At 53.6% G+C, this 14,459-nt stretch overlaps 1 protein-coding gene across 6 annotated transcripts in view; it reads left to right on the top strand.

Moving 5' to 3' along the window:
- The window catches only part of DCTN1 (dynactin subunit 1), a 50,920-nt gene that overhangs the window by 25,116 nt on the left and 11,345 nt on the right, over nucleotides 1–14,459 (top strand). For 4 of the 6 annotated variants that reach the window (XM_088162920.1, XM_088162919.1, XM_088162918.1 and 1 more), the window contains 10 exons: nucleotides 3,387–3,407; nucleotides 5,706–5,894; nucleotides 7,210–7,407; nucleotides 8,089–8,293; nucleotides 8,571–8,649; nucleotides 9,184–9,343; nucleotides 9,923–10,027; nucleotides 10,177–10,368; nucleotides 10,968–11,084; nucleotides 14,261–14,413. In XM_088162920.1, coding sequence (XP_088019046.1) covers nucleotides 3,387–3,407; nucleotides 5,706–5,894; nucleotides 7,210–7,407; nucleotides 8,089–8,293; nucleotides 8,571–8,649; nucleotides 9,184–9,343; nucleotides 9,923–10,027; nucleotides 10,177–10,368; nucleotides 10,968–11,084; nucleotides 14,261–14,413 — 1,419 coding nt within the window. The remainder of the gene's footprint in view (nucleotides 1–3,386; nucleotides 3,408–5,705; nucleotides 5,895–7,209; nucleotides 7,408–8,088; nucleotides 8,294–8,570; nucleotides 8,650–9,183; nucleotides 9,344–9,922; nucleotides 10,028–10,176; nucleotides 10,369–10,967; nucleotides 11,085–14,260; nucleotides 14,414–14,459) is intronic. The other 2 variants (XM_088162922.1, XM_088162921.1) reach the window with 1 other exon arrangement.

The following is a 14,459-nucleotide window of genomic DNA, read 5'->3' as shown; positions in this document are numbered from 1 at the left end:
GATGTCACTGCTCAGCTTAAAGAGAAATCCTGGGAATTTCTGGCTGATGGCAGGGAATAGACCCGAGCTGGGCTGGTACCTGGCAGTAAATACTCCTGATTTACACCAGCACCTCCCTGAGCTCAGACACCAACGCTCCTCGTCACGTGTCCCTGTTAATCCTCCTCCCCATGGAAAGTTTCACGGATGCTGCTTTCCCTCTGCCCCACTGGAGCAGGGAGTGGGGGCTGCTGGTGCTCAGCCTCATGCCTGGATTCCATCCTGCTTTTCCCTTTTTTTTTTACTCCTCTTCTTACCCGTGGAATCACACCTATGAGGCCTGGGTGGTGCTGGTTGTTTAAAATGCAGAATTCCTAGCAGTATCCCAAGGAGCCACACCCTGAGGGGCTCATCCTGCTTCGAGGGTTGAGACTCAGCTCCAGCAGAGGGGAGGTGCCTCCGAGGGGCCAAATTCCCAGGAATTGAGTGGGATGGCATCAGCATGGACCAGCCCTGGATCAGTACCTGGGCATCACCTCCTGCCCTGCTCAGGAGCTGCTGCCAATCGGATTCTTCCTGGAAACTCTGGGAATCCTCCACGGAGCAGCCAAAATCTGTGAAGTTCAGACTTGAAGCCTTGAAACTGAATCCAGGAGAAAGCTCCAGTGACACCTCCCTTGTCCTGCCTGCTGGAAGGTGACATTCACACATTCCTGCTCATCCATCCAACACTCGCTGCTCCTGGCTGGATCAGGATTCCCACACCTGGAACAGAACCAAATCAAGAGGGACTTGTGAGACCCCACCACAGTCAGTCCTTGGTATCCAGGAGGATTTTTCCAGAGTTCCTGCTGCCAGAAGCTGAGTCCATCTCGGAGCGCGCCGGTTCGGAGCCCCCAGCGCTCCCCTGGGAGCAGAGGTTTTGTAATTCCATCAAATATTGATGCAGCAGCATTACACAGCAGAGCCCAGAACCTCCAGTGGAACATCCATCCCCATCGAGGGGGGGTTGGAGCATCTTGGATCCAGGAGGGTCCATGTGGGGTTGGAGCCTCTGATCCCAGTGCTGGCACGATGCTGGACACCAGAAAATCCACATCCCATCCTGGTCACCGGCTTTTCCAGAGCCCAGGGATGACAGGCTGGGGACAGATGGATGGACAGGAAGGTGCCAACACGGAGGGGAGCCCGGCCATCCCCCATTCCTGATGGAGAGAGCAGCTGGAGCATCCCAGAGCATCCTTTTGCCATGGATCCTGGGGGCTCTTGGAGCTCAACTTTCAGTGGTCAGCTTGTGAAGGGGACCAAAACTCTGAAGGATGCACAAAGCAGGATTATTCCGTCATTCCACATGGCTTTAGGGATGGTTACTAGGAGGCTTCTCCCTGTTTTTAGGGTTTGGTGTGGTTTGAGGTGGTGTCTCCCAGGCTCAGTGTCCCCCAGGATAAGGCTCGGTGTCTCCTGGGACATGGATCAGTGTCCCCCATCCAGGAAAAGGCTCAGTGTCCCCAGGGAAGGATTTGGTGTCCCCCAGCAGTCTCAGGTGACATTTCCCCATGCCCAAGGACTCGGTGGTCATTGTGGGACCTCCCAGCCCTGCCCCACTCCTGAGTCCCCCAACATGTGTGGGGACATCTCCACCTGTGGAATTCCTGAAGAAGGCATTTTCCAAGTGTTTCCCAGGTTTTTATTGCTGCTCCATGTTGCTTAGTTGGACTTTTGGGAAGATGCTGGAGAGCTCCTGAGGGTTTCATCTGAGGGTCTGGAACTTTTGCTGCTGTCATTCCATTTTCCTGACAAATTTGGTCGTGCAGGAGATGTCATGGAAGATGGGAATGTCTTCCCTTGGGATTGACATGGAATGCAGCCTTTGGGAAAAGGCTGGAAGTGAGCAGAGCAGGATTTAGCTGAAGCAATGCCAGAGGTGATGGGAAGTTTGGAAGTGCAAACACACCCAGGTTTATATTGAAAACAGGGAAATAGAGCTCCAAGGTTTCCCAAGGCCTCTGGAAGGAGCATGGCCATGTTGGATGTCAGCTGGAGCTGCTGGTCCCTGGTGGGCTCCCTGTGCCTCATGTTCCCATCCTGGACATGGGATCATGTGGCAGTGCCATTATCCATCTGTTCTGCTCCTGCTTATTCCCAGCTGGAATTAGGTCATGGAATCAGAAATGAAGGAGAGTGTGGAAGTGCTCCAAGGCTGCAGCTGGACAGATGTTCCCAATGCCCTGCTCACCCGCTGCCCCCCGGGACCAGCCTGGTCACTCCTCCTTTTCCTTCCATTAGGGATTGTTTTTCAGGGGAAAAATACTAAATAATTTCATATTTGTTCTGGGCTGGGCCCCGTGGCCTCCCCTCCCTGAGGTGCTGGGAGCTGCTGCATGTGCATGGAAGGGTGTGGGAGGGTCCTGTCCCAAAATCATGGATGATTTAATTCCAGCCATGAAAGGAAAAGTTGGGAATGTGGGATCAGCTCCCTGGTGTCCCTGGTTTAACAAAGCAGGGCCTGGTCCAGGGTGCTCTGGGCCCTTTGGAAAACCAGAGGGATGAGGAGAGGAGAAAACTCATGTTTAAGATTAAATCCTTTCCAACTCCTGCTCCGGGGTCTCTGGGAAAGGTGTGGGAGGTCAAACCCCCCTGTCCATGGAGCCTGGAATGCCCAGTCACCCTGAGCCAGGCTTTGCCTCTGAAGACCAAAATTCCTTGGAAATACAAGGTGGATCTGCCCTGGGGTATCCGTGGGGTCGGGATGGGAGGTTCGGGATGTGTCCTCTGTCCCCAGCTCTGTCCCCACACTAGGCTGGAGGGGTGGGGACGGGGCTTGGGGGTGACCAAAGGCTGTGCTGGCTCTGGGCTCTGCTCCTGTGGTCCCATGGGAGCTGTGCCAGGGATCCCACGGGAGCTGTGCCAGGGGATCCCACGGGAGCTGTGCCAGGGGATCCCACGGGAGCTGTGCCAGGGAATCCCATGGGAACTGTACCAGGGAATCCCACGGGAGCTGTGCCAGGGAATCCCATGGGAGCTCTGCCAGGGGATCCCATGGGAGCTGTGCCAGGGAATCCCACGGGAGCTGTGCCAGGGAATCCCATGGGAGCTCTGCCAGGGAATCCCATGGGAGCTGTGCCTGTGGGTCTCTTGAGATCTCTGTCTGTGGGTCCCAGGGCAGCTGTGCCCGTGGGTCCCACCCAGAGCAGCCCTTGGAGCAGGTTAATGAGCCCCCAGGCTAACGATGCCGCACACACCCGGTGCCCCTGGGCACACTAACGATGCCAGGCACACTAACGATGCCGTGCTGTCTTTTGTCTCCTTTCCCTGCTCTGCCGCTCCGGCCGCCGCCGGCTCTTCTCTGCTCCTCTGTCCCTGTGTGACTGTCTGTCCTCTCTGCTTCCGCTTCCGCTGCCCTCCAGAGCACCGCCCGCCGACCCAAGGTGAGCAGCCACGGTGGGGGCACCGAGCGCGGGGGGCACCGGGCACCGACGGCCCCGTGAGTGCCAGCGCCACTCAAAGCATTGGGTGTCAGCCCCGTCACAAGCCTGGATCACCGGGTGCCACCAGCACCACAGACAGGATCCACTGGGTGCCAACCCCACTCAAACACGACCTGTTGGGTGCCAACCACACTCAAACATGGCGCATTAGGTAGCAACCCCACCCAAACACGACTTGTTGGGTGCCGGCCCCACCCAAACATGATCCATTGGTTTCCAATCCCACCCAAACATGATCCTTTGGGTGCCAACCCCACCCAAACATGATCCATTCATTGCCAACCCCCTCAAACATGGCCATTCTTGTGGACACCATCTCAAACATGATCCATTGGGTGCCAACCCCACCCAAAACCAAACCATTGGTTCCCAACCCCACCCAAACACGACCCTTTGGTTTCCAACCCCACTGGGCATTCCCATTGTCCTTCCACCTCATTGTGCAGAGCCCAGAGGAGCTCACGGGGGCGGTGGACTCCTCTGGAGCAGGTCCAGATCCTTGGGGACCCTCTCCCAGGATGGAACAGGTGTGGAACAGTGTGAAATCCGTGTGGCAGTGCCCAGGCTGTGCCAGGGGGTCCCTGTGGGGGTTGCTGCTTCCTGACTGTCCCACCTTGTACCGGGTGTTTTGCAGTGGGATCTGAGAGAGTCTGAGGTGTCAGGCAGGGCTGTGTGGTCCCAGCTGGCCCTCGAGGGCTGCTCCAGCCAGCAGGATTCACCTTGAGAGGAGACTTGTGGCTTGAAGGGAGGAAGCGTGGGAGAGAAATCCATAAAGATTGAGTTTGGAAATGGAGAACTCTCCTGTGCCATGGTGCTGCAGAGGGGGCTCCATCCTCACCGGATGCTTCCAGCACCTCACCCCAGACAGGGATGGATTCCATCAGCCCCAGGGCTCTGGGATCCCATCCCATTCCCTGGGTTTGAATGGTTCTTGTTGATGTCTCTGCAGGGATGTCCTGTAGGACTTCCTGCTCCTTTGGCCTCACACCTGTGCTGGGCAGGGAGGTGGAGTTGGGATCTTGGAATCATGGAATGGGTTGGGCTGGAAGGGACCTAAAGCCCATCCAGCTCCACCCAGGAGCACCTCCTACTGTCCCAGGTTGCTCCAAGCCCCAGTGTCCAACCTGGCCTTGGACACTTCCAGGGATCCAGGGACAGCCACAGCTTCTCTGGGGACCTGTGCCAGGGCCTTCCCACCCTCACAGCCTGGAATTCCTTCCCAATATCCCATCTAACCCTGCTCTCTGTGAGGGATCTGTGACCCCAAAAGCACCAGCAACAACAAACATCTTCATTTTGAGTTGCAGCTGGAAGAAAGCACGTGGGGCTTGGTGCCACCCGAAAATTCCCTGTTTTCTGTGCCTGGGAGAACTGGGATCATCCCAGGAGGGCAGGCTGGGCTTATCCAAGGGGTGCTGGACTTGCTGCAGTTGAGTTAACTTGGATTTGCCTCCATTTTGGGGAAAATAAGGGCAGAGGGTGAATGTTTCTCATTCCCAGCTGTGCCCATGGGTGAAACCACACACTTGGTGAGCCCCCGTGGCACAAAATCCCGGAATTTTATTTACAGGAATAAAATTAAGTCAGGAAATTTAATTTACATGGTCAGAGGTGAGTGGTCCAGAAATAGGGACCGTGAGGAGACCAGTGGGAGCCTGGGGGGCTTTTTCCTACTGCACGGGTTCAGACAGTGATTAATTAACAGCCTCATAAGCACTAATGAAGCAGCACCAGGCCCCACTGGACTCTGGGAACTCAGTCCTTGTTGATTTTTCTGTTGCTCTCCTAAAACTGTGTTCTCATCTTGGTGGGCTCTGAGGTTTTGCTGTCTCACGCTCTGGAGCTGGGACCTTTAATCCTGGAATCCTGGAATGGTTTGGGTTGGGAGGGACCTTGGAGATTGTCCAGTGCCACCCCCTGCCATGGACAGGGACACTTCCCACTGTCCCACCTGGCCTTGGACACTTCCAGGGATTTGAGGCAGCCACAGCTTCTCTGGGAAACACGTGGAGTCCTTCCCCAATGGATTATCCATGAATTCTCTCCAAGCCCAGCTCCTCCAGAGAAGAATTGTTGGGAGTGGAACAGTGACACAAGTCAGGGACAGACTCCAGGTTTCCCCAACTGGAAATGGGAATCTGGGAGTCACCAGAGGTGTCACGGTGGGAGGCTGTGGGGTCACCATCCCTTGGGATGTCCCCCCTGACTCCCCCTCACCCCCGTGCTGGTTTCTTGCAGCCCACCCGGACCCCCACATCATCGGCGTCCGGCGGCACGGCCGGGCCCTCGGGCTCAGCCTCGGCGTCCGGCGGGGAGATGAGCAGCAGCGAGCCTGGAACACCCGCCCAGACCCCACTGGTGGCCCCCGTCATCCCCACACCCTCCCTCGGCTCGCCGGGGGCACCCCCGGTGCCCTCACCCACCAAGGTGAGCAGTGCCCAGGTGAGCTGCGCCCCGAGCGGTGCCCAGGTGAGCGCTGGGCTCTGCCCGTGCTCCGCAGAGGGAGGAGAGAAAACTGCCCCCAGCACTGGGAGGAGGAGGAGGAGGAGGAGGAGGAGGAGGAGGGGAGGGGTCCTGGGGGTGGTCACTGGGCTGTGGGAGGAGCATTGGGACAGCTCGGAGCTGGCCAGGCAGCACAACTGGGAGGCCACTTCCAAAGAGAATTCCCAGTGCACCTCCATCCTTTCCCAAATCCCTGTGGGTGGCATCAGAACAGTTTGGCAGAGTTGAGGCTCTGAGTGAGAGCTTGATCCTGTTAAATCCAGAGGGTCCAGTTGGCAACACCCACTGGTGCTGGGAGAACTGGGGTGGAGGGACCAGCAGGGATGCACTGGGGGCCCTCCTGCCTTGGGATGCAAAGCCCACCTGGAAAGATCCAGTATTTCCCAAATTCAGGGATTTTTAATCATTACAGAGTTATTCCCATTTTGGTCTTTAAAATGCTTTTACAACACTTCCATGCTGCTTTGATTAATGAGTTAATTAGAGCTTGAGAGAGATTTGGGGCACAAGGCCAGGGAGGGAATAGCAGGAGAGGACACAGCTTGGGGATTGTGTATGGAAGGGAGAGCTGGAGGAGGCACCTCAGGGTGGGAGTAGGGGATGTCCCCACTTGTGTCCCCGTTCCCAGGGCTCTCTGCTAACTGATTCCTGTAACTGGGTGCAAAACTGGCTTTTTTGGGGACATCAGCATGTCCAGGCTGGGAAAGCAGCAGAGGAATCTGTGGGAGGTTCTGGATTTTTCCTGTTCCTTGCTGTCACCCAGCTTTGGGATTTGAAACTTTAGCCCCTGTGGCTGCTGCCAGGGAGGGAGGTCACATCCCTTTGTCCCTGCAGCCCTTCCTTCAGGAATGCTGGCATCAGCCTTTCCCTGCCCTGGGAGCTGAGCTGCTGGAAAAGGACCTGGATCAGTTTTCCCTGGGGGGAGATCACTTGGGAATGATGTGGATGCTGCAGTGGGATCAGGCAGCCACAGCTTCTCTGGGCGACCTGTGCCAGGGCTTCTCCACCCTCACAGCCAGGAATTCCTTCCCAATATCCCAACTAATCCTGCTGGCTGCAGTGGGAAGCCATTCCCCCTTGTTCTGGCTCTCCAGGCCCTTGTCCCAAGTCTCTCTTCTCAAACTGCTCCAATATTGATCACAAAAGTCAGGCCAGGTTCTGTGGGCTTCCAGGAACATCCCCAGAGCTCTGTCCAAGGGATGTCCCTGCTCCTTCCCTAATTCTTGGCTCGGTGTTGTAGGAGGAGGAGAATCTCCGTGCTCAGGTCAGGGACCTTGAGGAGAAGCTGGAGACGCTGAAAATCAAGCGGAATGAGGACAAGGCCAAGCTCAAGGAGCTGGAGAAGTACAAGATCCAGCTGGAGCAGGTGCAGGAATGGAAGAGCAAAATGCAGGAGCAGCAGGCTGACCTCCAGAAGCGCCTGAAGGAGGCCAAGAAGGTGAGTGAGTGTCCCTGGGAATGGGGCAGTCCCTGGAGAGCTGAGTCCAGGAGGAATTCCAGCCCTGACAAACCTTTCTGGGAGGAAATTTTCCCAATATCCAGCTAAACCTCCCCTGGTGCAACTCGAGGTCTTTTCCTCTGCTCCAAATCGACATCAGGTGTATTTGGAAATCAGGCTGAGCCAAGGTGGGACTTAGAATTCCTTATTCCCTCTCTTTCCAGGTGCTTCCCTCTTCCTTTTCTCTCCAGATGTTTCCCTCTTCTCTCTGTCTCTCCAGGTGCTTCCTTCTTCCCTCTCTCTCCCCAGGAGTTCCAGGTGCTTTCCTTTCCTTCTCACCTGTGCCTGCAGCTCCCAGGACTCCATCCAAGCAGCCGAGGAGCATTTCCTTCTCCCTGCCCTACTTTTCCACGGTGGATTCCTAGTTTCTTTCCCCAGGGATTTATCTGTCTGCTCCAGTATTCCCTGTCCCCTTGCCTTTGTCCTCAGCTGCAGAAGGTTTTCCTGAAGGGTGTGGAGCAGGGAAAAGGGGAGTGGGACACCGTGGAGCTCTGGATCATCCCCTCCCATCCCAGATAAACCAGTATCCATTGGATTTAGGAGAGCCAATAATTTCCCAAGGGTTGTTGTGGGGTCTGTCTGGAGTTGTGGGTTCCCCTCACCTGCTGTGCTTGCCCACAGGAAGCCAAGGATGCCCTGGAAGCCAAGGAAAGGTACATGGAGGAGATGGCGGACACGGCCGATGCCATCGAGATGGCCACGCTGGACAAGGAGATGGCCGAGGAGAGGGCAGAGTCCCTGCAGCAGGAGGTGGATTCCCTCAAGGAGAAGGTGGAATACCTCACCATGGACCTGGAGATCCTCAAGCACGAGATTGAGGAGAAAGGTGGGAGGGGAGAGGGACTTTGGGCTTGGAGAATGGGAAACGGTGGTGGGGTTAGGTGGGATATTGGGAAGGGATTCTTCTCTGTGAGGGTCTTGAGGTCCTGGAATTAATTTTTCCAGAGAAACTGTGGCTGCTCCATCCCGTGAAGTGTCCAAAGCCAGGTTGGATGGGGCTTGGAGCACCCTGGGATAGATGGCAGGGGATGGAGATGGGTGGGATTTAAGGTGCCTTCCCACCCAAACCAGTCTGGGATTCTGATTCTTCCCTTCCTCTGCAGGCTCTGATGGAGCAGCATCCAGCTACCAGGTCAAGCAGCTGGAGGAGCAGAATGCCAGGCTCAAGGAGGCTCTTGTCAGGTGAGAGCCCACTTGTGCTTCCCGAAATTCCTTCCCAGGCCTCTTGTGCTCCCTAAGTCCCACAGCACCAATCCCAATCCTTCTCTGGAGCAGCCCATGCCATTCCTGCTGATGGGTCTGGGATCTTTGCCAAGCTCTTAAAGCATCCACAGGGAAGGGAGAGTCCCTTGTCACAGGGGATGGGGACAAAATGAGCCACTCCAGTCCATTCCCATGCCTCAGTCCCTATGGATGCAGTGCTCAGTATCCCAGCATAGTTCTCCAGACCCTGCCCAGCCTGAGATCTGCCTTTCCCTGCATGATCCCACCTTCCAGGGCTTGGGGACTCAAAGGCTTTTTATTTGGGAATCCATAGCCAAGGTGGGACCCATCCCCTGCTGTAAATGAGCTGAATTTTGGGAATGTTGCTCATGTCCCCACCAGGGAGGGACTGATGGGGACGGATGAGCTCTGTTACCCTGGCTGGGGCAGGCAGGGGCAGAGAGGGACCAGGTGCTCCTGGGCTGGCCCTGATGGGACCTGTGGCTGTCCCAGGATGCGGGATTTGTCTGCCTCAGAGAAGCAGGAGCACGTGAAGCTCCAGAAGCAGATGGAGAAGAAGAACACGGAGCTGGAGTCGCTGCGGCAGCAGCGGGAGAAGCTGCAGGAGGAGGTGAAGCAGGCAGAGAAGACGGTGGATGAGCTCAAGGAGCAGGTGAGGGACAGCTGGGATGGGATGTTTGGGACCCTTCGTGGACATTTGGGGCATTGAGACTCCTGTAGAGCCACTTACAGTGACCCCACACTCCCGATCCCATATTCCCTAATTCCAAACCCTGTTCCAGCAGCAGGGCTGTGCTGGGCTCTGCCTGGATGTGGGGTGATTCCTGAACACAGGACATGGATGATGCTCCATGTCCACTTACCCCACCTTTCTGCTGGGATGATGATGGTCCTTCCTTGGGAAGCCCCCAGGAAGGATCCCTGTTCCCTGCAATCCTTCCAGACTGGGTCACACCTGCAGTGGCTCAGCTGGGATCCTGGCAGAGGTGATGTCTCAGCAGAGACCCTAAAATGCCCATTTCTCCTCTGAAACTGTGTGTGCCACCACGTGCTGGGATAGATTGGGATGTGTGTCCTGGTGCATGGATGGATTGGGATGTGTTTCCTGGCACAGGGATGGATTGGGATGTGTGTCCTGGCAGGGGATGGATTGGGATGTGTGTCCTGGCACAGGGATGGATTGGGATGTGTGTCCTGGCACAGGGATGGATTGGGATGTGTGTCCTGGCAGGTGGACGCAGCGCTGGGTGCTGAAGAGATGGTGGAGACTCTGACAGAGAGAAACCTGGATCTGGAGGAGAAGGTCCGGGAGCTGCGTGAGACCGTCGGGGACTTGGTAAGGCCGAATTCCCTGGGATAACAGCTGCTCCAGGGGGTCAGGATTGGAGGCTGGAACAATGGAGCTCCCCAGAGAGATTTGGGGAATCTCTCCAGAGCCTGAGGCACGCCGTGTGACTTTGTCCCCCTGGTGCCACCTCCTGGCAGGAAGCCATGAACGAGATGAACGACGAGCTGCAGGAGAACGCCCGGGAGACGGAGCTGGAGCTGCGGGAGCAGCTGGACATGGCCACGGCGCGCGTGCGCGAGGCCGAGAAACGCGTGGAGGCCGCGCAGGAAACCGTGGCTGACTACCAGCAGACCATCAAAAAATACCGGGAGCTCACGGCTCACCTGCAGGTACGGCCCCTTGGGACACCTCCAGCTCCTCCTGGGGATCAGCTGGTGGCCAGGAGAGACAGAGGGAGCATCCCTTTGGGAATGTCTCATGGAGCTGGGTGTGGTAGGATGCAGCTTGGAGCTGGGTGGGTTCCTCATGGAGCTTCCATGGGGAGCCTCCCAATGCCTTCTCCTACAGGGAGATGCTGGGAATGTCCAGCTTGGAGAAGTGAGGGCTTCAAGGAGAGCTCAAAGCCCCTTACAGTGCCTTAAACGTGATCCAGGAGAGCTGGAGAAGGACTTGGGACAAGGGTTGGAGAGATAGGACACAGGGAATTGCTTCCCACTGGAAAAGTGGAGATTTAGATGGGATATTGGGGAAGAAATCTTCCCTGTGGGGGGTTATCCCAGCCCTGGGCTCAGGCCTCCTGGCAGGGAAGGGAGCTGGGGAATGAGCCTGCAGATATTCCTGGACTGGAACACTCTGGGTGCCTCTCCCTCCTTTCCACCTTCACTGGGAGTTGCACAAGGAGGAGATGCTGGGAGGTTTGGGGAGGGGTTTTCTGAGGCTGAGGGGTCCCTGATCTCCATGTCCCTGTGTCCCATCTCCCCGTGGCCAGGATGTGAACCGGGAGCTGATGAGCCAGCAGGAAGCATCTGCAGAGAAGCAGCAGCAGCCGCCCCCCGAGATGTTCGACTTCAAGATCAAATTTGCAGAGACGAAAGCCCACGCCAAGGTAGGGCCAGCAGGAGACCTGGATGGGTTTATCCATGCCCTGAGACAGGCTATTCCCAGAGCTGGGGCTGTCCTGGATCCCTGGAAGTGTCCAAAGCCAGGCTGGACAGGGCTTGGAGCAGCCTTGAATAGTGGGAGGGGTGGAGTGAGATAGGTTTTAATTTCCTTCCAACCCAAACCATTCGATGATTTTGGAGCCCTTCTGCTCTGGAGCCAGGCTGGGAGAGCTGGGAATGTTCCCCTGGAGAAGGGAAGACTCTGGGGAGAGCTCAGAGCCCCTTCCAGAGCCTAAAGGGGCTCCAGGAGAGCTGGAGAGGGACTGGAGACGAGGGAATGGAGCTCCAGGACACAGGGAATGGCTTCCTGCTGCCAGAGGGCAGGGTTAGATGAGATATTGAGAAGAAATTCTTCCCTGTGAGGGTGGTGAAGCCCTGGAATGGATTTCCCAGAGAAAATTTGGCTACCCCACCTCTGGAAGTGTCCAAGGCCAGGCTGGAGCATCCTGGGATAGTGGAAGGTGTCCCTGCCCATGGCAGGGGGTGGCACTGGGAGATCCCAGACAGGCATTGAGGCATTCTCCAAGAAACAGGATTTCATGATGTAGTGGTTTTGGTTTGTTAATTTGAATTTTTTTTTTTTGTTTTTGCTGTGAAATAGGATTAGGAGGAAGGTAGAATAGTTTTAATTTTAAATGGTATAAAGAGAAATTTTATTACTAGAAATTATACAGGGAAAAAAAACTTAGAATAAAACTTTAGACCACTTTTCCTCCTTCTACATAATTATTGAAGACAAAAAAAAAAAAGCTTTCCCAAAGTTTTTTTTGTTTTTACATGTGTATTTCACAAAAACCCGTAAACCTTTCCATTAGTGCCAGTATTAAAAATCTAACACTGATTAGTCCTTGTCAAGTACAAAAAAGACTGCCCAAGTTCAAACAAGTAAAAATTGCAAAAAACCTTTAGAAACCACCACACTTGAGCAAGTCAAAAACCAGAGCAAGTTCATCGTTAGTAATTCCTAAAGTGGCTCTGATCCAGTTGATTCCTCCTAAAAGTTTCTGCAGATCTTGCAAGGTGTTAGCTTTAGTCCAAAGCTGTATTTTTTGAGTCCTGATGGATTGTTCTGTCATTTTCCACCCTGAGTACTTTCAAAGTGAGATTTTTTGTATTTTTTCAGTGGAGATTTCAAGTCCTGCATCTTGGACTGCTGTGACAACACTGTCACGAGCCTCTTTTATTTCCTTTTGAGTAGAAGCTGAAATAATTAAATAATTTATAAATGTAAAATGATTCTTCGTGGATGCTCCTGGTGAGCTGGAGCCAGAGCTCGAGCCACAAACCATTGGCAGATAGTAGGTGAATTCTTTATTTTTTGAGGCAAAACAACCCAGTGGTATCTTTGCAGAGGTTCTTGTCTGTTGATGCTTGGAACTGAAAAAACAAACTGTGGAGCATTTTTTGGATGAAGTGGAATATTGAAAAAACAATCTTTTAAATTTGTGATGACAAGAGTCCAGTCTCTTGGAATCACTGAGAGAAAAGGCAATCCTGATTGTAGAGGTCCCATGTCCTCTATCACTTCATTAATTCTCCTGAGATCTTGAAGCAGTTTCCAAGAATCAGATGCTTTCTTGTGGATGACAAACACTGGTGAATTCCAGGGACTGTTGGTCTTTTTAATTTGGCCTTTCTGTAGTTGTTCTTGGACCAGTTTTTGAGGGCACTCAATTTCTCTTTGTCCAGGGGCCGTTGACTCACCCAAACAGGGTTGTCAGTTTTCCAGGACAGCTTTGGGGTTGTGGTCCCCTTCAAAATCCACTTCCAGTCTCACTCCCCACTGAGACAGAAGGTTTCTTCTTCATGCTTTGAAGGGGTTTTGCACCACAAATAGTTGTTGTTTTCCCTTCAGGTTTTTTGACTGTGATCGTGTATTTACTTTGCTGGCATATGCTCCCTTGATACTTGTAATAGCATTTAAAGGTGTAACTAAAGTTCATTTTTTTGGCTAAAACAAATAAGAAATCACTGTAACATCAGCACCAGTATTCAGGAGACTTGTGATTACAATTGTTTTATTATTGTGAGTTCAACTGCAGGCTAATTTTGGTTGATTGCAGGTCTTGGTTTAAAAGACAGGTATCTGCCAAGAAAGGCAGGAGCCTCTTTTTTTTTTTTTAATGGAGAATGTAAACCCCCTCCCTCCAAATTATTGTAATTTTGAAATTAAGGGGCTCTCAGGCAAAGATATGGGAATAGGAATAACAGTTCTTTGCTAGGAAAATTAAAATAGAAATGCAGTATTACAGAGAGCAAACCCAAAAACACTGACGGAGTGAGAATCCAAGCTGACCCCGTCAGTCAGTCAGGGGTTGGTGCAGTCCCATTCCATGGTGGCTGCATCCTCCTGCAGTGACAGATGTGGCTCTGCTGGAGCAGGGCTCCTGGAGAAGGTGCAGTTTTCCTCCCGAGGTCCAGTGATGATGTGGAAAGTTCCAGTTTTCCTCTGGGATCCAGTGGGAAAAGGCTGCCCTGATGTTCCAAACCTCAGATTTTATCTGGGCAGGAAAGGCTTGGCTCCTCCCCCTGGCTGGAGCATCTCCCAATGGGATGATGGAATTTGATCAGTTAATTATTAGTGGGACCCAATGGGATGATGGAATTTTATCAGTTAATTATTAGTGGGACCCAATGGGATGATGGAATTGTATCAGTTAATCATTAGTGGGACCCAATGGGATGATGGAATTTTATCAGTTAATTATTAGTGGGACCCAATGGGATGATGGAATTTTATCAGTTAATTATTAGTGGGACCCAATGGGATGATGGAATTTTATCAGTTAATTATTAGTGGGACCCAATGGGATGATGGAATTTGATCAGCCATGCCCTGGGACTCCATGGCCCATTAACAGGAGATATCTCCTGCAGGAAGGATGGGTTGTGGAAAAGATAAAGAACACTGCCCCAGCTGTTTGACAGATGTTCCATTAGCAGAGAATATCTCCCACAGAGATCAGGATCACTGCCCCAGCTGGTTTAACAGCTGGTGACAGAATACAAACTTCTGGTCACATCCTGTATTGCAACCTAAGACAGCAGGTTACGTGCTTGATTTAAAAAGACATTTGGTGCTGTATTTATGCCCCTGAGGTGCCTTGGTGTGTCCCCACAGGCCATTGAGATGGAGCTGAGGCAGATGGAAGTGCAGCAGGCCAATCGCCACGTGTCCCTCCTCACCTCCTTCATGCCCGACAGTTTCCTGCGCCACGGCGGCGACCACGACTGCGTGCTGGTGCTCCTGCTCATCCCACGCCTCATCTGCAAGGTGGGATGGGAAATCGTCCCAAAAATTCACCGCGGAATTCATCCGG

The sequence above is a fragment of the Sturnus vulgaris genome, chromosome 4 (genome assembly GCF_052056855.1).
Source record: "Sturnus vulgaris isolate bStuVul1 chromosome 4, bStuVul1.hap1, whole genome shotgun sequence".
NCBI lineage: Eukaryota > Metazoa > Chordata > Aves > Passeriformes > Sturnidae > Sturnus > Sturnus vulgaris.
The sequence above is the reverse complement of the archived record's forward strand: the minus strand, read 5'-3'. Positions and strand labels throughout refer to the sequence as shown.